We start from the raw sequence: 26,630 nt of genomic DNA, 5'->3' as shown, positions 1-26,630 counted from the left end.
GTGCAAAACTAAGAGTAGTCGTACTACCAGGCAATTACCAAAAATAAGTACACAAAGTTTGTATTTAACTCACTGTGCTCCTTTAGGTTCCTTTGAGTGTTGTCTTATTTAGAATGTGGATTATTTTTTCTTTCTTTTTAATTTTTAATTTTTAATAATGCAATATTGGGGTCATTGGTCATAAGGTCACATACAAAAATAAGTGAAACACTGTTCCTATTGATATATTTATTTGTATTACTACTACTACTACTACTAATAATAATAATAATCAACTTTATTTGTATAGCATCTTTAAAAACAAGGGATCACAAGGTGCTTTGACAACCCAATGAATAAAAAATCTTGATCATAAAATGCAAACAAAATATACACATCCTTAGGTACATAAATACGCACATAAATAATAATAAGTAGGGAAACCCAAAGATGGCAACTCGAGGGTAACCTGAGCCAATACAGGAATCCCACGACCCAACTAAGAAAGACTTTAATTAAATTTAACCAAACCAATAATGAAGTTAAGGTGCATTTCTATTTATTTACCTTTAAATGAGCAAACGAATTGTGTATCTTTTTATTTGAACATTTAAAAATAATTTAGTGCGCGTTTGAAAAACAGCGGAACAATAAACTAATGTCTTGTTTCACGTCGATGTTTATACACTGTCCGGACCACAACGAAAAGCAGCTACGGCTGGAGTTGTTAAGGAAAAACGGGTTAACTGTTTTTAGTTTTCTTTTTTATGTTTTGTTTGTTACAAGCTGCTGTAGCCAATACTAACTGAGCTACGTTTATGATTATGATAGGAAAATGCCGCACCGGTAGAAACAAGTAGCATTACCAGCAACTAGCAATCTGCATCATGTCATTTTAAAGTTTAAATTTCCTTTTATTTTCCTTCTTATTTTTTTTAATGGCAATAGCGTTGTGTTTCGTGTGAAATGACATTATAGTGTTTCCTGCCTCTACCCGGAACTGTGAGTATGCTTGTTATTTATTTCAAACTAGAACGAGGCCAGCATGATTTGTGAGTAATTGTAACAAATGAGATGGGCGATGTCTTATTTGCAGAAGCTGACCCCTCGCCACCACCCGAAAGCAGGCACGACTCTTACGCAAGGTTAGTAAGTACAATAGAAATGTTGATTAAACATCTGATTGCACTGTGATTTGGGGCGTGCGTGAATACGAGCTGAGTCACAGTTGCGTTCATGGGGAAATAATAACCATAAAAAAAAAAAAAGCACACTTTGCCGAAATCAGATTTTTATTGAGCGAGTTGCGTCACAGGTTCACATTTTAATGTCTTGCTGGTAATGGTCTTCATGGGACAGGTTGTCTTTTAGTAAAATTAACTTGATGAATCACTGTGAGCCATGGCTATTCATTCTTGACCATTTCAAATAATGAAACCTGCCATCTCTGACCTGCAGCCTGTGAGCACGCCAGTGGATCGGGATGGAGGCCACCGGAGCGTCCAGTGATGATCTCTTGCAGCAACCATGGCTTCCTGTTGCCATTGATGGTTGGCACCTGCTCGCCAAAAGCTGCTTTGGGGAGACAAAGTACCATTTCTTGCTTACTGACCTGCACTGCGTGTGGGAGGAGACCATGAACTCGGCAGCCATCCAAATCCGGGCTCAGGTACACAGTTTCAGAAAAAAATATTTATCCTCACTGGGCAATTATGGATTATTACATTGAATCCAGTTTTATTTTGAGGGATACACTCCAGACGCAAATGTGAAAATTTGTGATATTGGAAGACCAGATAATTTTTCAATTATTATTTTTTTACTTCTCCTACATGCTTTAAAAACACACACACACACACACACACACACACACACACACACACACACACACACACACACACACACACACACACACACACACACACACACACACACACACACACACACACACACACACACACTTATGAAACGGACATTATAACACAAAAAAATAAATTGCAAGCATAAAATGTAGTGCAATTTTAGTAGTGTTTGTGTACATCAGTGTTCCTCATTTATTTTTTGCTACCGCCCCCCCCCCCCCAGGAAGAAGAAAATCTTTTGCACCCCCCAACTCTCCACTGTGACTATAAATAATATCATTTGTCTATAAAATTATTGTAAGTACACATCTATAGAGGAGCTAATACTAGTTCCACACTCTCTAACAATGAGAGCACCACTGTCACCTACTGTAGAGGCTGTGCAATTGCGTTTTATTCTAGTACGGCAAAAAAAGAAATTGTTCCCATAGACATGGGGTGCTATGTGAGAAAAATAAAAGGGAATCAAACATTGTCTGTTCAAACACCAAAATGTTAAACTAAATATGTATTAACAAAAGTCTGCTAGCTTAATGCTAACATATAATATAAAACACCATAGACGGGCTAAAGGAACTAAGCATCGTTAACAATAATTGAAACCCACACAGAGCAGCAAAACATTCAAATGCGATACAATAATACTCTTTTCTCTGCTCTGTGGTTAAAAACGGCTATTAGTGTACTTTAATTGGGGTCCTTCTCTGCCTCTTCTATTATGCTGGATGTCTGCTAGTAAAACTCAGTTGTGGCCTGGCATGTTGTGGTACAATAAAGGCGCGCAATTTTAAATTTGAACTTAAACCTGAGACAAGGTGAACCACAATGTATGCTCACTGCGCTGTAATTGGAACATATTTTTGTCATCCTATAAACGTGTTTGTTTGTTTGTTTTGCCAGGAGCTGAACAAGCGTCTGCAAGCCCCCGTCAAAGCCTTCTTCTCACACCTGTGCGAGGTGGTCCAGCCCTGTCTGTCAGGCAGCAGTCGGCCACCCGAAGGCGAAGCCGGCATCTCTGTGATGCCGCTGGATGGAGGCCACTTGATCTTGAGGCTGAAGAGCAAGCTGGCAGGGCTGCCTTTCTATTGGGAGTTTCGCTGCACCCCCGCTCCAATCACCGCGGTACCTTTTTGGCTTTTTCGTTTCCCCGGTCGATACAATACCAATGGTCATCTTGAAAACGAAATCTTTGTCCGCTAGGTATGTCTTCATCTGGTGCAGCCCTTGTTGTCTATGAGCCACGTGCTGCACCAGCAGGTGGAGCAACTGGAAGGCTTGCTGGTCAGCAAGGATGCCGAGATCCTGGACTACAAGGAGAATGGAGCCACACTTAGCAGAGGTACTCACAGCGACCTCATGTGCTACACAAATGTACATAGTTTATTTATTTATTTATTTTTGTCTTTCATTTCTACGCTTTGTTCTTGTTTTTCGTATTTTTTATAAGGTCAAGCTGAAGCCACCAAATATACCCTACAAGTTTTTTTTTAAAGGGACATTCAGTGATCCTTAGCGCCATCTAGTGGTGAACTAATAATTCATTCACGTTAACCATATGCACAAAATCTGTTGTATCACATAAACATGTTTAAAAAAAAATATATATATATATATATATATAATCGTAGGTCTAGTAATCACTGATTCTAATACATGGCTGTAGTCTCACCTTACTAGAGCTGCCATGTTTCGCTGCCATCTTCCTGCTACCGATGTCCAAAGGTAGTGTTGAGCTCGTTACTAAAAAATAGTAACAAGTAGTGGTGCAATGGATCATCATTGATCCGTGGTCAGTTTCGTTCAGGCCCGAAGGTTCAGATCACGCCTGATCCCTTGATTGGTTGGTGGGGAAAAAACAAAAACAAAGTGCGCATTCACAGTCGATACCATTTCTGACATGACATGTCAAAAAAGCTGAAACATACTTAACGTAACACGCCAAGCCAAACTTCAAAATAAAGTTGACCAAATACAGGAATACATTGACGGCAATGCAAATAGCCTTAGTACACTTTTGCTTTGAAGTTTGCCCACGTCATGGCATGATGGTGACCTTGACTTCCCTTTTAGACGTTTCTTTGATCAACATTGTAGTTGCGACCAACATCAACACAACACTATCCCGAACTCATATTCAATCGCTAATTTAGGATGCTAAGAAACCGCTAATAAATTACGCCGTCTTTGTATGATACGGCAGAAGTCTCCGACGTAAGTGGCTAGCGGCTAGCTGTTAGCATGGACCAAGGCTACTTTATAATTCACTCTCCATGTTTAAAGGAAGGGAATGTGACTTAAATTGCACGTCGAGGTCTTTTCATTATTTAAAAAAAAAGAAGATAAATAGAAGTTTGTTTATAAAACAGTTTTGCCAATTAAAAAAGAAAAACTTTCAACTCAAAATGTCAAACATACTGTAGCCGTTTAGATGATAGGAATACAACTTTAAGCCATTAATATCTTATTTTACACATGAACCATGTAAAAATAGGAATGTTTCTGCCTCATATTGCACTTAAAAGTTGTGTTCCTAAATCTTACACAGCTATATTAGACATTCTGAGTAGATTTTTTTCTTTAATGTAAAAAGCGTTTTACAAAATAAATTAAGACAAATGACTATTTATCTCTTTTTTTTTTGCTAATCTAAAAAACGATCTGATCCGTGACTCAAATCCGTGATCCAATCCGAACCGTGACTTTTGTGATCCATTGCACCACGAGTAACTAGTTACAGTTACTAGTTACTTCATTTTAAAAGTAACTCAATTACTCTGATGGTTACTAAAACAAAAAAGTAGTTACTATTAAATGTAACCTCTTTAGTTGCTTATGCTTAAAAAAAAAGAACATACATTGTTTCTTTATGCTCAACTAAAGTAAATTAATTTCCACGTTGAAAAACTCGTCTTGCGCTCGCCTTGACTCTGCATGACTGCTGAATCCGATATCCGCCCACAATGCGTCCTCTTCGTTAGTACGGCAAGCGGCAATCCATTTTAAACAGTAAATAGTACAGTACACTGCAGCCATTAATTCATTACCGCTTAGCCTCACTAGTGTCGCAGAATTAAATTATTAAATTAAATCATTTATCAAGTAACAGACTAACACACCATATTCTAACTGTAGCTGAATTACTGTATTTAAAAAAAGTAATGCCTTAAAGTATTATTGTAAAAAGTAACTAAGTTACAGTAATGCATTGCTAGTAACTAGTTACTGCCCAACAATGCCCAAAGAACAACTTCTTGAATGTAATTATTGCATCGAGTGTCGGACCCAATAGGTCGACCGCAGCTGACCTTCCGCAGCTGCGACCTGCAGATGCTCGTTACTAACTCCCGTGATTCAGGCCCGTCTCATGTCACTTTCTGCTTTGCTCTGCAAGCTTTTACTAGCTTTTTTTTTTGCTAGCTCCTCCCGCTAGCTAGCCACTCGTTAGCCACTCCAGCCTATGTCTCCGACTAACTCCCGTTAGCCGCTCTTGTTAGCAGCTCCGGCTAATTCCCGCTCGCTCGGACTTCAGGCGTCGCTCGCCGGAAGACGGCTGCCAATTCGCCGACGCTCGCCGAGATGCTCGTTTGCTCACACAAAATAAGAATTGGTGGTAGGCTTGCGAAATGTGGTTTCTCTGAGCCACCGTAGTGTTTGTGCTCCTGCGTGTTTCTAATGCTATTCTTTGACCACTAGATGGCGCTAGGGATCACTGAATGTCCCTTAAAAAAAAAGGGAAAGCAATGCAGCGGAATTTATGGGTTAGAATGATAAATTGAGGATGTACAGTAGATAGTTGTGCAGAGAAGATCACAATATTAGCGTAGTAGCTATTACTAAAGGGGCAGATGGGGAACCAAACCTCCATCAGCGAGTTTGTGGAAGATATACTCATTCTTACAGGTGTGTTTAAAATGTTTCCTTGAGTTGTCTTTGACTAATTATGCAAAACATAATGACTTGGCATGCTAGCCAATGTCAGCTCTTTAGCGTGCTATCCATTTTAGCGTCAAAAGAGCACATATGTGCTAATATTCTAAGAAACAGAACATTTATTTTCCATATCAGCCACCTCATCTATTTTTTTAATCAGCTTACCTGTTGAAATGTAAATTACGACGGACCACCATTCCTTGTCACGTCCGAACAATTTAGCTCACGTCGCATTTCCTTTTCAACTGGCACTATAGATTCTAACTACAACAGTAGAACAAAACCCTAAAATCATCGTCCTCTTTTTGTTACATAACACAGAAGGGTTTGTTTACTAGTGGTAACATCAGTGAACGTTTTCACTTTTGACACCCGGAAGTATATCGCTGGTGTTTAACTGAAATTTTGCACATCCAAAATGGTCACTTTTCCTGAGGCGTGTTTATCTAACCATTTAAAAGCGAGCAAGGCATGTTCAACACTTTCCATTGGTGAATCATCCGTCAAAAAATGACACCCACACGTGTGGACTGACCACTACGTATAGATTTTTGAAAAATATGAAATTGACCAAATTGTGACTTATGAGGTTTCGGCCCAGCGCCAGCAATTCGTGATGTCACGGTTAAAGTGTCCTGTCAGTTTTTAACGCTGAATGTTTCTTGTTATGTGCAGCGCGCCTGCAGACTGACATTTTTGAGCGACATGGCTACAAAAGCAGCTTCCTGGCAAAGGTGAGAGGTCAACACGCGTCACAGTGCTGCCATGTTTTATCTTTTTCTCACTGTCCTCACAAAGCTCAGAAGAGAGCCTTGCGGTGTCTCTTTGCCTCCAATCTATAGCAGCTGTGTGTTTACTGTATTGAGGTGTGGAATTTCTTGCCTGTGCCTTTTATTGACCCCTGACTCCTCTTGCATGCGTGCGTTTGTGTGAGCGAGTGATTTAGCGTTTCATATCGACTTGAGGAATGTCCAAAATGTGTCAGCCTGGCTTCTTTTTTTTTATTACAAGTTTATTTCAGGTGACTATTATGGTCACGCTACAACCTCAGCAATGACACATTTTTTTTAAATATTTTTTTTTTTTAAAGGGGGGAAAACAAAACATCAGGATCCGTTGCAATAAGAGGCGTTCGTTAGCGATGAAAACATTGATCGCGTTTGGACAAACTGAAAACAAGTGCAATAATGGAAAGTTACATCTGGCGGTAGACAAATGCGTGTGGGCTACGCTTGCTATTTTTCCTTCTTGGCTGCTCACAACTCTCCGTGGGTAAACACCACAGAAGAAGGCACAGACAAAGATTTGGTCTTTGGACTCTGGTGGCAAATTCCACCGGGCAGTGACAAGGCTGCCTTCAGAGCCAACTGAAATCTGAAGGTTGTTAGAAAATTCAAGAGAGAACCACACACCAGATTTAGCTGTGTGTGTGTGCGTGAGTGTGTGCAGGTATGGCTGAAGGAGTTTGGTGTTTGTGTGCAATATTTATCAAGGCCAACTCTGTATACACCCTTTTTGTTGCTTCGCTTCCACGTAGGGCTGCTCGATTATGACGAAAATATTAATTACGATTAATTTGGTCATTATTGAAATCACGATTAGGACAATCTTTAGTTTTTTGGTAAAAAAAAACAAGTACAAGTTTAAAGGAATACTTGACTCATTAAGCCATTTTCAGCCGTGAAAAGTAAACATTCTCCAGAACGAATTTGTTAACTTCATTATTTTTCATGTCGAATTAATACCTTTAAATTAAAAGGTAAGTTTTCCACTTGCTATCGACTGAAGATGACATCACCTGTGCTGAGGAAGTAGGTAACGACCAATCTTGGCTCACCAGTTTTCTGGGTTTGGTCAGCAAACTTGAGCCATGATTGGTCATTACCTACTTCCTCAGCACAGGTGATGTCATCTTCAGTCGATGGTAAATAGAAAAATTGTTTTCAAAGATATTAACTGTACATGAAAAGTAATGAAGTTATCACATTAATTATAGACAACATATGAACTTTTTACTGCTGAAAATGGCTCAATGATCCATTTAAACATGTAAAAAAAAAAATATGAAGACAAATCAATTTCTTTGAAACAAGTTCCTTTTGGCCCAAAAAATATATTTATTAAATAAGTAATTTTGAAATAAAAAAAGGTGCAAATATATACGTTTAAACGTAAAATAATTAGTATTAATAATCTTTTATTTTTGTTTACAATTATGCAGATTTTGTAATTGTGGAGTGTACTAATTGAAATACTATCTGAATTTCAATTATTTGCACAGCATCTGATGCAACTGTGAACGAGTCTGCGATCATTAGCAAATGATCTTTGACTCACCTTTGCCTGATCGTAACTGAGTTGTTATTCTGGATGTGTTTACTGACTGCATCCAAATTCCTTCTTTGTGTGTTTGTGTCCTTTCCCACCACATTTCCATCTCTCTGCTGTGACAGTGGAGGGAGTCGGAACCGTGCGGTCTTCTTCTCAAGCTGCTTCAGGTCAACATGGACTTGCTTAGAATTAGCCCGCCCTCCCCGCTTGTGCACATCGGCTTCCTTGAGGGACCAATTGTGATTTGAAGTCACCTCCTTATTTCTTAAATGTGTGTAAATCAGGACAGGAAACTTGATGTTTACGTTGACGTTTCCTAAGCACGCTCTCAAAACTTCCGGTGTGATCAAAGGTTTGTTTTGAATAACTTTAGCTGTTTCCCAAAGCAGGGGCAGCAACATTTAGAAGGATGATGACATCCTCGCATGTTCGAAGGCTTTCCCAATTTTGAAATCTCCTCCAAAAGCAGCCCACAAAATTCTTTGTGGGGCTTCTTTTTCCTGTTTTCGAATGAAATCCTTCTGCTATTCTTGGTGGCTTCCCATATGCCAAGATTCTTTGCACGCCAGCCACTGCACAGTAAGATGAAAATGATTTGAATATGGCAGCACAAAGGGTTGGCGTTTTCCCTCATTTGTACGTATGAGCGGATTTATTGAACTTAATTGGAACCTAAAACGCTTTGTTCAAGGTGAGGGCAAGCACATTTGCATAGCATAATTCAAACACAGGGAAATTCTTAGTGCTTTGAAGAAAAACGGTAACGTTGTTGGAGGAAAGTTGTGTCTCATGTCAACAGGAATACTGTTTGACTGCATGGAACAGAAACACAGCGTTGCCGCATTTCGTTCCGGGCCACCAGACAAGACCTGTCTCAGACTCTGAGATTGTCTGGGTTCATATGGGACCAACATGTAAGAGATGTGCTTCAGTGTTAGCAGTTAGGTCATGGAGAGGCTCATACAAAGGTATTAAAGAATATCAGGAAGACAGATACCTGAGCACCTGACTGACTTGATACGGTTGTACTTTCTGGTTCTAGTCAGGACCCGAGCAGCAGCATTTTGGATGTACAGTACTGCACTTGTCTTTCTGAGAGTCCAGATAGAAGGTTGTTGCGGTTGTAATCTGCTATAGAGAAAAAGGGCATGGATGAGTCCGTTGAAGTCTGGCTTGGACGCTAAACTTTTGATTCCTTGTCTGAGTAAAGTTGTAGAAAGTTGGAGCCTGTGACGGAGAAAGTCCAAAGGCCCATTTTCACCTGCTGTCGGCGACATATTAATCGGAGTGTCATCTGCATAAGGCCGAAGGGTGGCATGTTAAGCATTGAATGAAAAGGGTCCCGGGATGGACCCGTGTGGGATCCCACAAGTCTGACCAACAGTTTGCCATTTGAACAGCTACCTGTCCTCAAAATATGGCATGTACCATTTTAAAAGAAGCCTACCCACTCCTCTAACCTGTGTAACAAGAACACAAGACCAACTACGTCAAACGCAGCACTCTGAGCCGCTGGCGCTTTAACAGCATCCCCGACATTTTTGCACCACATTTCAGTTCCACGTAAAGAAATATTTGAATGGATCAGATCATGTCCAGCGTCATCTGTGGTTTTGTTTTGGTCGCCCTAAAGCAAGGAATTGTGTACTTTTGGGCAATTCTTGGATATTCTGCCTTGACCTTAATCCAGAACAAACGCAAGGGGAGTTGTCTGAAACACACTTTTAAGACCACCACTGTCATTTGCAATTTCCAGCAAGTCTTCTTCATTTCTTTCATCCTCTGGTACCACTCCGGCCTGGCTGGTTGGGGACGTTTGTCGTGCTAACATGTAGCGGTTAGGGTCGTACAATGTAATGCTACCAAACTGATGCAAACTGATATCATTTAGACCAGTGGTATCATCAGCTAATTAGCAAGCTCTGGAGAAGCCTGATAACGATTCCCACCTGTGTTGGCTGTAGGAGACATGGAAAACAGGCTGGATACCGGTCCCCGCAGACCAGGGTTGAGGACCACTGATTTAGACAATGGTAGACCGTTGGTTGGATCCCTACTTTTTTTTACCGCAGACCTGGATGTACCTTCTTTTTATCGATTGTCCACTGCGTCATCATGAGCCCCTGAGGTTCGAACTGTTGCGCTCTGGCTGCCCCCTGGCCAAACTGATGGCCTTTGCTTAAGCCCTTGAAATTACAACACGATGTTGAGCTTTTCATAATGTTTGTACGCATGTTTGATGCATGTGTGACATCATGGTGAAAGGCTTTATACATCCTTTTTTTTTTTTTTTCTTCAAGGTAACACTTTCAACTTCCTGTGCGTCATTAATCCGTCTCCGATAGTACCAATGTAGTGCTCAGTCTACAAAATGTTGACACGATGTCTGTTGATTTTCGTTTTTTTGTCAAATTAGATCGTCAATTCAGGGATAGATGACTTTTTGATTCAGGGCAGGAAGTTGAGGTCGCATGTTGTGGAAAAAGCAAACATGCGGTCGTCAACAGAGACGAGACAAAGTGAGCGAGTGTGAGACTCGCTGGCACCAGCAAAGCCACCACGGCCCCCCGCGGCCCCCCTTAAGAAAACAACAGCTTCTAAAATCAGAGCTGCTAACTTGCTAATAATAGCCAAGCGTCAACAGGCTCGAGCCTTCCTCACCTCACCTTCCTCACCACAGGAGGCAGGATTTTAGGGGCGTGGCTAGCAGGTGAGCACTTCCGTCATCCTCTCTTTGTCCTGTTACCAGAAGAGAAAAGTACTTAGGAGATCCACTCTCTGGATGATGAAAATGTGGAAAGATTATTGACCTTTTTATCCCTCAGTGTCTTTGCTTCCCTGGACCTGATTCTTACCAAAATGCTACTGAAGCAAACCCTTCATTGAAAGCCAACATTACAAGTTAGCTTTAATTGAAGCTAGCTCAACTAACGAGTGTTATAGTTTTTTTTAATCAATTGCAAGGTGTCATATAGTCCGTGTCGATCCGCTCAGACGAAACGAAGCTCAACGTCTTAACTCGTCCCAAAAGGTGCTGGAGGACAGTTCAGCTAATGAGGGGAGGAGGCACTATGAAGAAAATACAGTATAAGGTTGGCTTTCTGCTTGGACGTCGTCCCCCCCCCCCCACTTAACACATTGGTTCCTCTGTGCCCAAAGCAGAGCTAAGACACCCCCCCCCCCCACTACCGCCTCCGTGAATTTAAACAAACAAATCACAAAAATAAATCAATGCAAAACCTCGAAGCCTGACCAGAGTGTGCCGAGGAGCCCCTCGGCGCTGAAAGCGAGCAGAAGACCACCAATTTCTGACGGTCAATATTTGAGGAGCTAATTTGGAGAGTTTGTGCTTCCCATCGGGGGGAAAGAAGGATTTAGAGACTGCAGTGTCTTTTAATGGGGCGCAACTTCTGCTTGAAGTCTGGCCGCACATACTGAAGCCTTGATGAGTATGCTCATTGCGTATTATCATCGGATTTCCCGACCTATTAGTGACCCGAGTCACATATTTTGTATTACATCTCACAGCACCATAAGAAATGTAACAAAAAGTACTGTTTATATCAATAATGTCTCCATTTACATGTTTCGTTGAGCACCAAGCTTTTATTTTGTTGAATGAATGACAAAAGGAGGATACGCAGTCATCGGACCTTCTGCCATCTGGTGGAAGAGCATTTAATTGTTCTTCCTGTCACTATGTGTCACTGGCATAGATAGATATGTCAACAAAGATGCATTGTGTGTTGTAAATAAATAATTTTCAGACCAATGAAGTGAAATAGGACAACGTGTTTGCTCTCTCGTGGTTCAGAATCTCTCCATTGATACGTCACTCTTGGTCTTTCCTCATCAGACTCTTTCCGTGGTTTGTTCTGACCGTCACGGCGTGCGGAACTTCGGAGGTGACCTCCAGGAGCTTTACACTGCCATCGTTGCATACGAAAACATGCGCAAGCGCAAATTGTCTGAGCAGGACCAGCTGGTTGCCGCAAGTCCTGACCCCACGACCTCCTCAGGTTTGGCCCCAAGTTTTTCAATTTGAGTTATCAGAAACTTGTTTTAAAACTTTTTGGGCTCGGTGCTGGCCATTTCTCCACCTCACTTCCATTTTACAGCCTTTTTAGCTTTGTTAATGCAAAGTAGCGCTGGGCGATGTGGGCCAAAAATAAAATCTCGTCTTTTTTTTTTTTTTTCAGTCATTGAGGAGGATTACGATTTTGATCTATTAAACCCAACAAACATTTATTTAAAGGTTTCATTAATCCCAAAATAATTCCTGTGCAAAATGTATGTACAATAATGTATACTGATTCTTAATCAGTTTTAACAGAACTTAACATTCATAGTTTGTGCTATGATGGTCTAATGCAAAGAGAATGCAACTTCCCAAAAGTGCGGATTTGTGTGTAATTCTTGTTCTTTCCAAAGTCAACTCTTTAAAATATGTCAGGTGTTTACATCAAAATTGACCTTTTGGCTCTATTGTCGACTTTTGTGGCCAATGGAATTACTTTAAAATTACATATTTTAAATTCTTTCATTTGCTCTAACAAATTATACAATTTGGGTTAAATGGTTTTTTTCTAGACTCCGCACTTTAACATTTTAGTTTATTTATTTATTTATTTATTTATTTTTAAAGGCAGATTACCATTCATAGTTTTCAAAAGAGATATCTGATTTAAGAAGTGGAAGCTCCACCTACTGGCTGTAGAAAAACTGCAATTAGCAATTATGACAATGTATAAAAATAAAATTTTTGAAGTTGTTTTACATGTCCTGATGTTACTTAAAAACTGTCATCAGTAAAAGCAAAAATAATAAGATGGAAAATGTCTATGCAAGCTGATAGGTTTGTAAAATACAGCAAGACTTGTGGGTTTAAAAATGTTGACGTGTTTGGGGTTCTACGTCGTTCAGGCACCGAAGCAGATGCTGAGGGAGGTGAAGCCGACAGCGAGCAGAACCAGACCGGTCCGGTGGCAGAAGCAGGAGACCACGTAGTCCGCACGGCCGCGACACAGCAGGTATGGCAGTCGTCACATCCAATTTGTTTTTTTAAATAACTGCTCAGTTGATTTGGTGAAAATAAACATTTGAAAAATGTATAAAATAATGATTCACATATTTTATTAAATTATTGTTTCAATGATCCACTTTAACTTTTTATTTTTATTTTTATAATTATTGTATGTATGTTGGCTTTAAAAATCCAAAATGGCCCCTAAGCAAAAAAAAGTTTTCCCCCCCACCTACTTTCAAACGCCATCAATGTGTGTGGTGGGAAATGTTTGTGTTTGTCTTCATGTTTGTTTGTTTTTAGACCCGTGGAGGTGTCTTAAATTGGCCTGCTTGGTTCAGTGTGCATTCCAGTCTTTGAATGTGCTAAACAAAGGAAGTTTGTGTTGAATTTTGATGAGTAAATGTTCCACATGCAGCTCGTCACCTGCGGCCGCGCTGAGCGAGCTCCTTCCAAAGCAAAGAAGAAGAAAGTGGTGGGCTTGTTCCGATGAGCGTCGGCAGTAGGAAACGCCGCCTTAAATGGACATTTTCCACAAGTTACTTTTTAATAGATTTTAATATTTTAGACTCAATGGTAATAAATTATTTGATTGATTTTATCATGGGAGGTGGGCTATTTGCCTGAGAATTTGTATTTAAAATAAATTACTTTTTTTAATGTAATCAAATAAGATGTGAGATAAATCATTTGTTTGCTGAATCAGCTGCAGAAAATGCTTGCTAAGCAACGTAACCTTCAGGCCTTGTTGTATTTTACAACCCGCATGCATAGTATGTCAAAGATACAATTAAAATAAAAACTATTATGTTAGAATGAACCCCATTTTGCCCAAAAAAATTTGCATTATTCAATCCAGTGTATAACAAAGAATTCAATCAATCAAACTTTATTTATACAGCACCTTTCATACATTAAAATACAACTGAAGGTGCTAAACAATTAAAACATCTAAAATACAGAAAATGAAATGAAATGACAAAATCTGACAAAAATCATCACTTCCCCACACTTGGATCTTAAAAGTTATGCAGCTTGTTTAAAAATAAAAAATAAAAATCCAAACTGCTCTTCTTGTGTTATCTGCTTCGGCTGACAGAAAGGGCTGAAGACAGTCAGTGTTGATCAAGATGTTGCAGCATGAGGAATTCAATTGAACGTTCAAGTGCATGCCTGTTAGCTGCACTCACTTCGCTGCGTGTAGGACAGCATGCAGGATTCGGTCACAAAGGGAAGAAGTATAGGATCACAATTACCTTTATTGGCCAAGTGTGCGTAAACAAAAATAAATTGTCACAATTGGTCCTCAAACTCAAGACCTGAGGGGCAAATGCAGTCTGACATATATATATATATATATATATATATATATATATATATATTTTTTTTTTTTTTTGTGGCCTACTAAAGTAAATAAAGTGTGTCTCCTTAGTACATCTTGTTAAATTGTTTTATTCTTTCCGCCCAAATTGCAATTTTCTTGACCTTTTTCAGATCTAATCAAGTACTTTTTCTTTTCATGAAATCCCTTCTTGAACAGTCGTGTTTATACTCGGTTGCCACTTACTTTCCATGACTTGGTTTCAAGGTCAATTTAGTGTTTGAGGGAGGAAGTCAACTGTTTAAGAAGTTAAGGGCTAGACCAGGGGTCAGCAAGCTTTACTGTCAGAAGAGCCACTTTAGGCCAAATAAATAACAAAAAAATCTGTCTGGAGCCACAAAACATTTGAACATTGCGATGAAGGAAATGGTGTGTTTGTGTTAGCGCTTTGGCCCTCAGTACATTGGATTAATTAGAGCTGCACCGTAACAGAAAAATATGCAACATCCAATACTTTGAAATAGATTTTTTTCTACCTTTCGTCTTCCGTTTTGGGATTTTTTATTTTTTTTGGTAATTTTGTAGACTTCTTTTTTCATACATTTTTAGATTTTTCTGACTATATATGTCCAAAAAAAGGAGAGAGGCCATTGCCATAATAATCGCGGTAATTTTCTGCCTTTCTTCCTCCTTTTTTGGACATTTTATGGCAATTTTTTTCTGCCTTTTTTGCAATCATTTTTTGACAATTTTGACATTTTATGATCATTTTTTTTAGATTTCTTATTTTTGTTTTTAAACATTTTATAGTTATATATATTTTTTAAACGTTTTCTATTCTGCCTTTTTTAAATTAAATTCTCTGACTGTTTTTGATGGCAATTACATGGACATTTTATGGTAATTTTCTGCTCTTTCTCTTCCTTTTTGAATATTTTGTGGTACATTTTTAGACATTTTTACATCATTTTGAAAACTTTTTCTTCTACCTTTCATTTCTTTGTCTTTTTTTACATAAAAATGTGGACTCTGACAATTTTTTTAAACATTTAATTACATAATCATTTTTTAATCAAAATCAATCATTTATATAAAGGATCTTTGTGCAGTTTGTCACTTTTTTACTAACGACTGCCACCTCTGGCAAAAGCTATGTGAAATGGTTTGTAAGGGCATGTCAATCATTGGCGTTTGTATGGGGAATTTGCCCCCTTCTTGTGGATTCATTCCCCCTCTGTCAAAGAGATGCTGGCTGTGGGCTTGAGTCATCCCAAAATGTTTTACAATAATATGTTTTATGGGCCCCCACTGGTTTGAATGGCAAATTCCACCTGTTTTTATCCTCGTCAGCGGGCGACCATTTTGTCACTTGCTGTCAAATGAAAATGACATCACAGTGCTTAATGCTGCAAACCCAAGACAAAGACCGTGAATGGCAAAACATAATTTACACGAATATAAACATATTTGTTTATTATAACATTAATACTTTAGGTATAACTCAACGTGATTTTGACCATTTATCTGAATCAGCCATCTTTGTCGTTTACATTCACTTGGAGATGCCAAGTGGGACGTGTCCGACTTCCCACTTTCCTTGAATGCAGCATAAGGGCTCATCTTTTGACCACGCCCATAAAGCAGGTGAGCAGTGATGGTTGGACCTGTTAGACGTACACTGTGATGTCATTTTCACTCGACGGGTTTCAAAATGGCCGCCCCCTGAGATAAAAGCGGGTAGATTTTTACAGCTTAATTCATACTCCACAAATGCAATATTAATCATAAAGCTGTATTAAGACTATAGTGGATGCACATAAATCAGATTATTGTGTATATATTTATTGACTTGACTAAGGAATGATGCGGGATGCAAGTTGCACGTGAAGAGGAAAAAGTGCCGCCGTTCCTCACCTGCAGCCCACTGACGACCTCTCGGATGTCCGCCGGTGCCCCCGATGGGAGGAGAGGGATGGTGGGAGGGCACCTTGTATCCGGACGTCCGCGCGCAGCCACAAGGAAACGTTGAGCTGCGGGGACACCCTTTGACCGCCGCGCGCCTCCGTGTCTCACAGAGAGACAGCTTTGAAGGCGCCTGCCAAGACAAACTCACCTCGCCTATTTATGCCCCTGCCTCCAAGTGCCCTCGGGACACTCGATTGTCGGCAGCGCTGCTGGCTGGCTGCAGGTTCCCTCTTGGCATCTCGTCTGTGGCGCGCACCTTTTTTACGCGCGTGGAATGGCAACTACGGCGAACTCGGGGGGGCACCCTGCTTTCTTACCACCGCTCTGAAGGTCCGAGTCATAGCGTCCGGCTTCAGCATTTGACCCTCTCGACCACCTGCCCGGGGTGGGGGTGGCGGTGGGGGGGAGGACATCAGCCCGGGCTGGAATGCTGCTCCCGAGGCTGCTAACGTGTCTCGCCGGGTGCGCCTTGCTCCTGACGCCGGGCTGCGGGGGCTGCGGCCCGGGGCGAGGCTACGGCAAGAGGCGCTCGCCGCGGAAGTTGGCACCGCTCGCCTACAAGCAGTTCAGCCCCAACGTGGCCGAGAAGACGTTAGGGGCCAGCGGGAGATACGAAGGGAAAATAACGCGGAACTCGGAGCGCTTCAGAGAGCTGACCCCCAACTACAACCCGGACATCATCTTCAAGGATGAGGAGAACACAGGTGCCGATCGCATGATGACGCAGGTGAGAGTGAGACACGGCCCAAATAGCATGCTCGGAACTTTCCTGGTGCACTTTGACCAGTCTGGAGACGCGTGGATGCGCTTATCTTTTTTTTGTCCCCACATTCCTTGTTGACTCAAGGCCGAGACTGCGTCTTGTTGTGTCTTTGCTGCCACAAGCAAGTGCGCGCGGTCGCTGAAACTGAAAAAAAAATTGCTTCATCACATCACCAAGCAGATAGTCGTGCATGGAAAGGAAAAGAAATATGCTCCATGCAGATGAGTGCGTTTACATCGCGTTTCTGTCGCGTAAAAGACGCACATACATCCTAATTTGATTGTATTATTATTATTATTTTTTTATGACGTTTCTTTCTCCACCTAACACGCGTGTTCACACTGCACAAAATGTTTATTGACGTATTGCCCCAAAATGTTCCTTCTAAAAAAGCTTTAACTTCCATCTTAGCCGCTATTGTATTTTATAGCGCGCTCGCGTATTTTATGAGCTCCAGCGCTCAGCACACAGTCCGACTGTTTGTCTTTGACTGTTCCGTGTTACTTTTAGCTTGTTTTCTCAGCGCGCGAGGACAGAAATAGCGAGCGCACTTGGCTTCTTTGAAAGCCGTAATGAAAGTGAATTTTTCACCTCTTGGCTTTTTTTATTCGCCTTTTTTTTTTTTCCTTGCGTGCCGCTGCACATACAGAAGCTCCTGTTCCAGCAGGACACTTCATCACTTTTTGTGGCGACACAAACGTGTAAGTTGACTGCGGTTACATTCATGTTATCACCGCAGAGGAGAAACTTGTCAACACACTTGACTTTCGTGAGCGGGTCATCGTTGACGCGTCGATCAGAGGCAGAAGGTGCGCAAAGGTTCGGATTGTCAAGCCTGCGGCGCGTGCAATGTTTGTGCAGCCAAAACCGCCGTGCGTGTGTGCTAAATGGAGCGTCTAATTTATGAAGTCTGGCCGCACAGAGAAAACACCAATGTTCGAATCCACGAGACCTGTGAAAAGGCAACTGTGGCCACCGGCGCGGGCTATTCTTATCGCAGCCGCCATGTTGCATTGGCTTTGATCCCACTTTTCACACTTCACAGACTTGAAGGGCCGCTAACCCAAACCAGAACGCCCGTTACCAAATCGTTTTTGTCAACATGTAGACAGACAAGATCTGTTCTATTTGGCGTTTCGTCCATTAGCCACTGAAATTGCAGGTGAGTTGAGGAGCTTCATACTTCAATTACAGTCGTCCTTGTGGGTCACATTTTTTGGGTTCTCGCTGTATCCCAGATTTAGGGGAGACCTAAATCACTTTTCTTGGAATCAATACATTGTATATAAACAAAATGTATACCTGATGAAAGACCAAAGTCTTAGGTATGTTTTTTTTTTGTATTTATGTCATTTTCATATTTCGTGTCAGTACAGAGTTATAAGCCATCAAATAGATTGAGTGAACATGTGACATGGTGCCCCACCAATGGGTAGGTTGTCACACTATATCAGGTAAGATGTCACATTGGATTTTGCAACAAAAAACGACAAAATTATCCTTGTTCTCCTGGGTTTTTGTTGTTTGTTTTTACAACCAGAGAAATTGTTTAACATTGATCTAGAAAATTCACCATAGTCATTGAGCAAACTTAAACATAAAATATTATGAAATAGATTAAAGTTAATAATTTCCTCATTCTTCAGACTTCTCATCTGAAGAACAATTCTGGCATACGTAAACAGAGAGAGGTGCATTTTTCATTGGCACATTTTTTGCATATGTGACAACAAACCCCAAAATGACTGAGACAAGTTGCCCCAAACTACCATGTTGGCTAATACTTGCTCTAGTTTAGAGTTAGCTTCAAACGGAGCAGTGGCTGCGGCATGACAAGATGCCTGAATCTCTCCTCTAACGAGTCCACATGATTTGCTGCTAGAATTTGTCTATCTACGACACCTGTTTCAAAAATATATGAAGTTTAAATTTTTTACTTTGGCTTGTGTAAAACAGATAACTTGCCCTCATCTCAGCTCACAATGTGCTATTCTCTTTTCAAACAGTACAGCTTATTTTTTATTTTTTATTTTATTTTTTTTACACGTCTGTGATTTATTGTCAGATTTGTCACTATGCTGCGAGATTTTATGGTGATCATTAGTTAGTGCGCGCTTAAACGCAAGTCTGGTGGATAGAGTGAATTTTACATGATAAAAGTGCAATTTGCCAAAATGAGAACTGATTTAAATCACACAGCTGCACTTCTACAGTAAAATAAACCTCGTTAGCTTATTATAGCCAACCGTTAGACGACCGAGGATGGACACACCAAAAAAAAAAAACGGTAACAATATAAACATGCCACAACGGACTGCTAATGGGCGAACCAGTTAACAGCGAACCAACTCTACATTCTACATCCTTCTATACTCCCATTCGCTGACTCCCTGCTACTCAATAGGCGTGACCCCGCCTTTTAAAGCCACATACATTTAAAGTCATAATAATAGTAATGAAATGCTACCTGAAAGTGTGGATGGCGACCCCAAGTAGACACTTCCATGGGCCGAAACCTCACAAGTCACAATTTGGCAAATTTAACTCATTCACTTGCAGCCATTTTCACTGAAGCAACCCTCTTTGCTCCCAGCTGTTTTACTTGATTTTGACTGATTTTGCAAGGCCCGCAGAATATTGTATTCTATTGCTATTAAAAACATGGAACCTGCCAAAAGAACGATTAGAGTCTCTTCTTTCATCAGGACAAAAATATTATTTACTTCTGTCTGTTTCCGTTTTGCAAGTAAGTTTCATCATTATTCACAAACCTGTTGAAAACTCTGGCAAAAACTGCTTTTTTGTAACATGGCCCTGGTTGATCTCTTATACTCTGCTGCCACCTTCTGGCCGTTTTTTGCTTTAAGTGTTCTCTTCAGGTCAGAGGCTGCATCAAAGCCCATACAAAAAATGTATAACTACGTTTTTGGGACCATGGCAATATTTAAAATAGAACGCGTTTATACGTCTTTGGGAGCAAATGGAAATGGATAGCTTGCTATCTGATGATGCAGTGTTAATGGTTGAACAAACGTGCCGTTGTTGGGGTCCCCTGAAAAGTGGCAATTTTGGAGGTGGCAATGGCCTGACACCTGCAATATTTTGGATGGAATGATGCATTAAGTTTTCAAATACTATATATGGTTGCTAGTTCGTGGCTTAGGCGTGGGTCTGGTCCTGGAACCTAATCCTTGCAACAAACTAGGGGCTTCTGTATATTTTATAAAACACTTTAAAAACAGCTGCTGCAGACAAAAGTAGTTATTTGCGCCATCTAGTGGCATCTGAAGGCAATTACAGTTCTATGTAAACCTTTTTGGCGGCTGTCAGTTTCTTGTGGGTTTTTGCTTCTTCTTATTTATTTATTTCATTTTTATTTTATTTTTTAAGCACAATAGGGGTCCAAGTCCAAACTGCCATTAAATCTGTCAATATTCAATAATATATCAATAAAATTTGATTGTGGCAATCTTGTAAATGAGAGTTGGCCCAGTGTTGAATGAATGAATGATGAATGAGCAAAAGTGCGCTGAATGCAGTAATGGCCGTTCCCCCACTTGTCAAAATTGGAACTCAACTTTAATTTCAACCAGTTTTCTGATACTGTATTTCTTCTCTCTATTCATTTATGCACTTAACTTCAAAATTACAATGGAGTTAGTCCTCTCTGGGTTTTTAGGACACTGACGTTGAATACCCTACTGAATATAAAATTAATTTTACGAACTTTTATTGTTCTAACATATGTGTATTTTTAAACTATATTTTAATATCTCACGTATCCCCTGGTGTGCCTTCGCGGTACCCCCATTTGAGAACCGCTGGTCTCGGCCATTTAATAATCTTTAGGCCGTGTTTACACGGCAATGAGTTTTAAGGTCAGCCTGAGTTGACCACGTTTAATTTGAGCTTTTCCTGCTTCAACAGCTAATTGACTTCCTGTCTGTCAGCCAATGAGGTCTCAGGTAAGAGGAAATGGATCTTGTTGCTCTTGGCGTGAACAATCGGGTCAAGGTGTTCGCGGCCAGACGCTACGGTTCAGACGACAACTTTATTAGCAGCGGTCCAAGTGGGGAAAAGGGGGAGGGTGCGAGGGGCAGTCAATAGGCCCTCTCACCTTCTGTTTGCTTAACCAGACAGCTCAGGTTCACACACCAGCCACAAAAACGTCAATCATAGAAAAGCACTCGGCAACTTCCTGCCTTTATTGGGAGACTTTTTTAATTTTTTCCTAGTGTGAGGAACTTTGGACCGGTGAACCGAGTGAACGTCAGCGACGGAGTCCGTGCCAGATGTGATCGGGCTGCCAGATCGTATCGGTGGCCTTCGCGCTCGCCGATGACGTCAGAGCAGCGCTATTTAAACGAAATGCGGTTACTTCGCGTGCTCCGGGTGGCGGAGTGGTTACCGTCACGTGCCTTTACGCAGGTTGGCGTGAGATCGCTTCCCCGACTGGGTGCTGGGTGCAGGGTGCAGGGTGCAGGGTGCCCCCCCCCCCCCCCCCCCCAATTCCGTCACTCTGGTTTGGTATCTTTTTTAACTGTTCACAAATCACAATACATCACAAAACAGTCTAAATGAGAATGCGAACACATTAGCAATCTAAACTGAAAATATTTGTCACATCTCGAGTTATTAATTTGAGTAGATAGCTTTTAAATAATTACTATTTGCTTTAGTTTTTGCATTTATGCGCTATTTTTGCCTCCATTCTTTTATATTTATTTGTATTTTAGCTCATTTATTATTCATTCTATCTATTTTATTATTTATTTAATATTAAATGATCCTGCTTTTATATTCTTAGGTTTATTTACGCTTTTACAATTTCGCTCCATACATTTTGTTATTGAAGTGACATCTTTAATTTTTTCTTTCCAATGCTTGACGTCAACCGGATCATTTCCAGCCAATCCTGTAACGTGACGTCATTGGTCGGCGAACCCGATATGATCCCATCTGGTACCGACAGCGGCTGAAATAATTTCCCTAAGCGTTGCATACAGAAACACAAAGGACCACTTTGACATTATTCACTTTGAATTGATCAAACGCATTCATGTGCTGTTTTTATTTTATTTTGACAGTTTTGCTTTAGCTACAGGTGCTTCTGCTTAACCGATAGGTAAAGTGCCTGTAACGAGGTAATGAGCTTGCTTACCTGCCGTTTGAGTAGAATCACCTGTGGCTAAAAAAGCCAACCTATGGCAGAGTTTTTACTTTCTGGGACGGGTTTCTCCACTTCCGATTTTTAGCGTATGCCGCCCACTAGTGTTGATTTGATCCGCCATTTTTAAATGTAGTCTCAGTTTTAGTCCAATTTCAATCACAAGTGTTAGTTTTTATCATAGTTAGTCAACCTCACCCATTTTTAGTTGACTATAAATCTAGCATTTTAGCCTTTATTTTAGTCCAAGAAAACATAATTGTATTTGTTTTGTTTTAGTCAACAGAAACTGTCAACGTTTTAGTCTAGTTTTAGTCAGGACAATCCATTTTACCCCTGTATATTTTATGTTAGCAGATAATATTGAACATTTCCATCTAATCTAAAACGACTTCACTTTAAATTTCCTCCCATCTTTTTGATTTAAAACAACTTGACACACAATTCGAGTATATCAATAAGTGGCTATTATGAACGACTCCATGCTACAAGCAAGTGAGTTAACTAGCATTAGTTAGCGGTCGGATTAACATTGTTTGAACGTTAGCCCATAGTTGTTGCATTAATGTTACGTAGCTGCAGATTTCAAAGGGGGTGTGTCAGTGTGTGTTAGTGACAAATGAGCAGAGAAAGATTTGACAAAATCGTAATTTTCGTCTTGTCTTTGTTCGTGAACTGAAATGTCCAAAGACTTTAGTTTATTATTAAGTGAGCTAAATTTTCATCTCATCTTTATTAGTCTATGAAAATGCATACTGATATAGTCCCAATTATTGTTTATTAATGAGGGTTTTAGTCTAGTCTAGTTTTCATCCGGGGAGAAATGTGTGTTGACGAAAATATTTGTATTTAGTTTTCAAATGATTAACACTACTGCCTACCACGGGCCTTGAAAAACAGGCGGCAAATGGCCCCCGGCCCGTAGTTTGAACACGCCTGTTTCCCAGTATATTTGGCCAAATGGGCAAAATCTCAAATGTGTGTCTGTGCCGCAGCGCTGCAAGGACAAGCTGAACTCTTTGGCCATCTCCGTGATGAACCTTTGGCCCGGGGTGAGGCTTCGGGTGACCGAGGGCTGGGACGAGGACGGCCACCACTCGGAGGAGTCGCTTCACTACGAGGGGCGAGCGGTGGACATCACCACCTCGGACCGGGATCGGAACAAGTACGCCATGCTGGCTCGGCTGGCGGTGGAGGCGGGCTTCGATTGGGTCTACTACGAGTCCAAGGCCCACATCCACTGCAGCGTCAAGTCAGGTGAGCTTCGGGATACGAGACCTTGAAAGTCAGACGACACGAGATCAGCTGCTTCCTCTGTCCTGTCCCGTCCCGTCCTGTCCTGTCTCAGCTCACTAACACCTCCGCACGTTCGTCTTTTGCCTTCCTCCATTTTCTCATCCCGCTATAGCCTCTTCATCGCGACGATGACGCTGCCGCAACGTTGCTAAACTAACTGGAGTGTGCGTGCTGAAAGTTTGCCGTGCTTGTGAAAACAGAAGCAGACACATCAAGTACACGACAAGACAGTCCGTATACGCTGAGTAGTAACTACCATTCTTCTTTCTTTCCCTCTTTTCCTCCTTTTTTTTTTCTTTCCTTCACTCCCAGATCGGGTTGCGAGGGTGCAGTCCTTGACCTGATTAGCCTACAAGGGCAACCATTCAAGTTGGTATCATTTTGGGTTCTCTTTTGTTTTCTTTTACTTAAATTGAGAGCGGGAAAGAAATCATTCCTGTGACGGAACAAATGCAACACATTTGTTTGAAGAGTGTCATCCCTGATGTCGCTCTACTTCTTTCGTAATTAGTAACACCTCAATTACTTGACAAAAGAGTCTTTTAAGATCAGTCAACTCGGATTTCATATTGTGTTCGAATTAAAGCCTTGTTGAATTTTACTTCCCTTTCAGTTAATTCTTGGTCATTTAAAAAAGTTAATTTTCTGTCCACGTAGCCTACAGAAAATGTGGAAGATTAAAAAAAAAGTTAATTTTTCTACTTTTACTGCAGCTTTTAAATTACCATGTCGTTACTATAAAAAAAAATCCATTAATGGTTGTATTTTCTTTTATCGCTAAAAGCACTGCCTTTCTCAGCCAGCAGAGGGCGCGTCCATTTTCCAGGGTTAGCAGTATGAATCTCTACTAAAAATCAAAATTCACAAACCATGGAACACGTGTTTTGGATGGCAAAAGTATTTAATTAAAATTAATCCATTGTACAAAAATTGATCAGAAAAGTAATTTGATTGAAAACATAACAAGTAATATTTAAGCGTTGAATCGGCAACATGGGTAAGCAAACGTTTGTGCTTCAGAGTCACAATTGAGTTTTAAAATGGACAGATGGGCCAGGTTGTTTGGAGATGGGGAAAAACAAAACACCCCAGATGTTTTTTTTATTATAGAATATATATATATATATATAAAACACGTTTGTTTTAATTGAAAAACAGAGATATTAATAATTATTTTACTCATGTTTATTTTATGTAAAATAGTTAATTTATTTATAATTTATTTATATCTATATTTTATATTTATAATTTATGTATTTATTATTATTATTTAGCCTCTCCAATGTACCCATTTACTCAATCAGTGATGATCCAATGGCACAATGTGAACGGTTCCGCTTTTGCCGAAAGAAATGTCAAAGTATAACGTGACTAAAAGCAATATTTGCCTCTCGCCATCTTCCAGACCACTCAGTGGCAGCCAAGTCGGGAGGTTGTTTCCCGGGCGACGCCTTGGTCACTGTTGAAAACGGCCTCCAGAAGTTCATCGCCGACCTTCGCCCCGGTGAGCGAGTCCTGACCTCTTCTGGCGCCGAACTGGTGTACAGCCAAGTCCTGACCTTCCTGGACCGCGACCCAGCGGCACGCAAGCTCTTCTACACCGTGAAGACCAAAAATGGGGCGCGTCTCTCTCTGACCGCCGCCCACTTGCTGTTTGTGTCTCAGGGTAACTGCTCAGAGGGGGCGCCGCCCACCCCCGCCTCCCTTAGGACGGCGTACGCTTGTGACGCCCGGCCGGGCCAGTGCGTGCTGGTGGCCGGCGGTCCGTCGGGAACTCTTTCCCGCATCACGACGGTCACATTGTCTGAGAGGAGGGGGGCTTTCGCTCCTCTGACGACACGGGGGACTTTAGTGGTGGGCGGCGTGGTGGCATCTTGCTATGCGGTGGTGGAACGCCATTCCTTGGCTCACTGGGCCTTCTCGCCACTCAGGCTTATGCACAGCTGGACTGGCAGCAGCGGTTACCGTGGTGATGGGGTCCACTGGTACGCTGACTTTTTACACTGGCTGGGGAGGATGCTGCTGGACTCCGGGCAGCTCCACCCACTGGGCGTGAGCGCAGACTAAAAACTGCAAAAAGAGAACCATGTGATGGATCTTTGGATCGCTGCTAAGCCTCATGGGAGGATGACTCGGGCTGCGAAAAGAAGGAGCTCAGATCGATTGATGAAGATGAATGAATTGGAGAAAAAAACACACAACATGAGTCGTCAGTGACACAAAAGTGAAATGTACTATGATGTCATCATCGAGAATAAACTCCTACTGAAAAGAAAAGTTGCACATTAACAACACTGAACAAAAATACAAACAACTCCCATTTTTCATAATCTGAATAGAAAGCTTTTTGTTTCTTTTTCTGTGTTCGCAAAATAACAATTTCTCTCAAATCTCTTAGTGAGCACTTCTACTTTGCCAAAATAATCCATCCACTTCACAGGTGTATTATATCAAGATGCTGATTAGACAGCATGATTATTGCACATTTGTAAAAGGGCGCTCGAAAACCGTGTGTTTATCACAAAATGGGCCACCTGCGTTATGGGAGCGGCACCTCAGTCTACCTGTGTTACATTTTCAAATGATCACTTCTACAGCATTCCTTGAAAATCACAATGTCTCATCACGGGTGAGCTATTTTTAGAACAAGGCCACGGGCTGATTATGTGGTCCTTAGTGGCTAATTAGTGCCCACTGGCACCTTGTTGGTGACCCCTGTTTTAGCGTGCATGGCTTTTTATTGTTGGCAGCCTAAGGCACACCTGTGCAATAACCATGCTATCTAATCAGCATTTAGTAAAGCCAACCATGTGAGGCAAAGGAGAAGTGCTCACGAAGGCAAATTTAAACAGATTTGTTTGACTTCAAAGCAAAAGTGCTGCATTTGAATTTTCTTCAGCATACTTTTAAGGACCGTTTCCTGTGATACGCAGCATGATTCCTTTCCTTTTAACTTGTACGTAACAATGACATATATTTTAGGACAGTTTGCT

At 41.0% G+C, this 26,630-nt stretch overlaps 2 protein-coding genes across 2 annotated transcripts; both read left to right on the top strand.

Moving 5' to 3' along the window:
* The first annotated feature begins 676 nt into the window (after positions 1-676).
* Positions 677-14,559, top strand: nhej1 (nonhomologous end-joining factor 1). Its single transcript, XM_086070283.1, has 9 exons — positions 677-981; positions 1,076-1,124; positions 1,438-1,648; positions 2,742-2,963; positions 3,042-3,180; positions 6,447-6,505; positions 11,959-12,121; positions 13,026-13,132; positions 13,544-14,559. The coding sequence occupies exons 3-9, from the start codon at positions 1,463-1,465 to the stop codon at positions 13,616-13,618; spliced, it is 951 nt and encodes a 316-aa protein (XP_085926409.1). The 5' UTR covers positions 677-981; positions 1,076-1,124; positions 1,438-1,462; the 3' UTR covers positions 13,619-14,559.
* A 2,251-nt stretch (positions 14,560-16,810) lies between these two features.
* On the top strand, positions 16,811-26,613 carry LOC147180023 (indian hedgehog B protein-like). The gene is made up of 3 exons (XM_086068318.1): positions 16,811-17,138; positions 23,337-23,598; positions 25,043-26,613. The coding sequence occupies exons 1-3, from the start codon at positions 16,839-16,841 to the stop codon at positions 25,702-25,704; spliced, it is 1,224 nt and encodes a 407-aa protein (XP_085924444.1). The 5' UTR covers positions 16,811-16,838; the 3' UTR covers positions 25,705-26,613.
* Positions 26,614-26,630: the final 17 nt, after the last annotated feature.

Source organism: Leptonotus elevatus, chromosome 2 (assembly GCF_054856555.1).
Source record: "Leptonotus elevatus isolate MCC_2025b chromosome 2, RoL_Lele_1.0, whole genome shotgun sequence".
NCBI lineage: Eukaryota > Metazoa > Chordata > Actinopteri > Syngnathiformes > Syngnathidae > Leptonotus > Leptonotus elevatus.
Note: the sequence above shows the minus strand (reverse complement) of the source record. Positions and strands in the feature narration are given on the sequence as shown.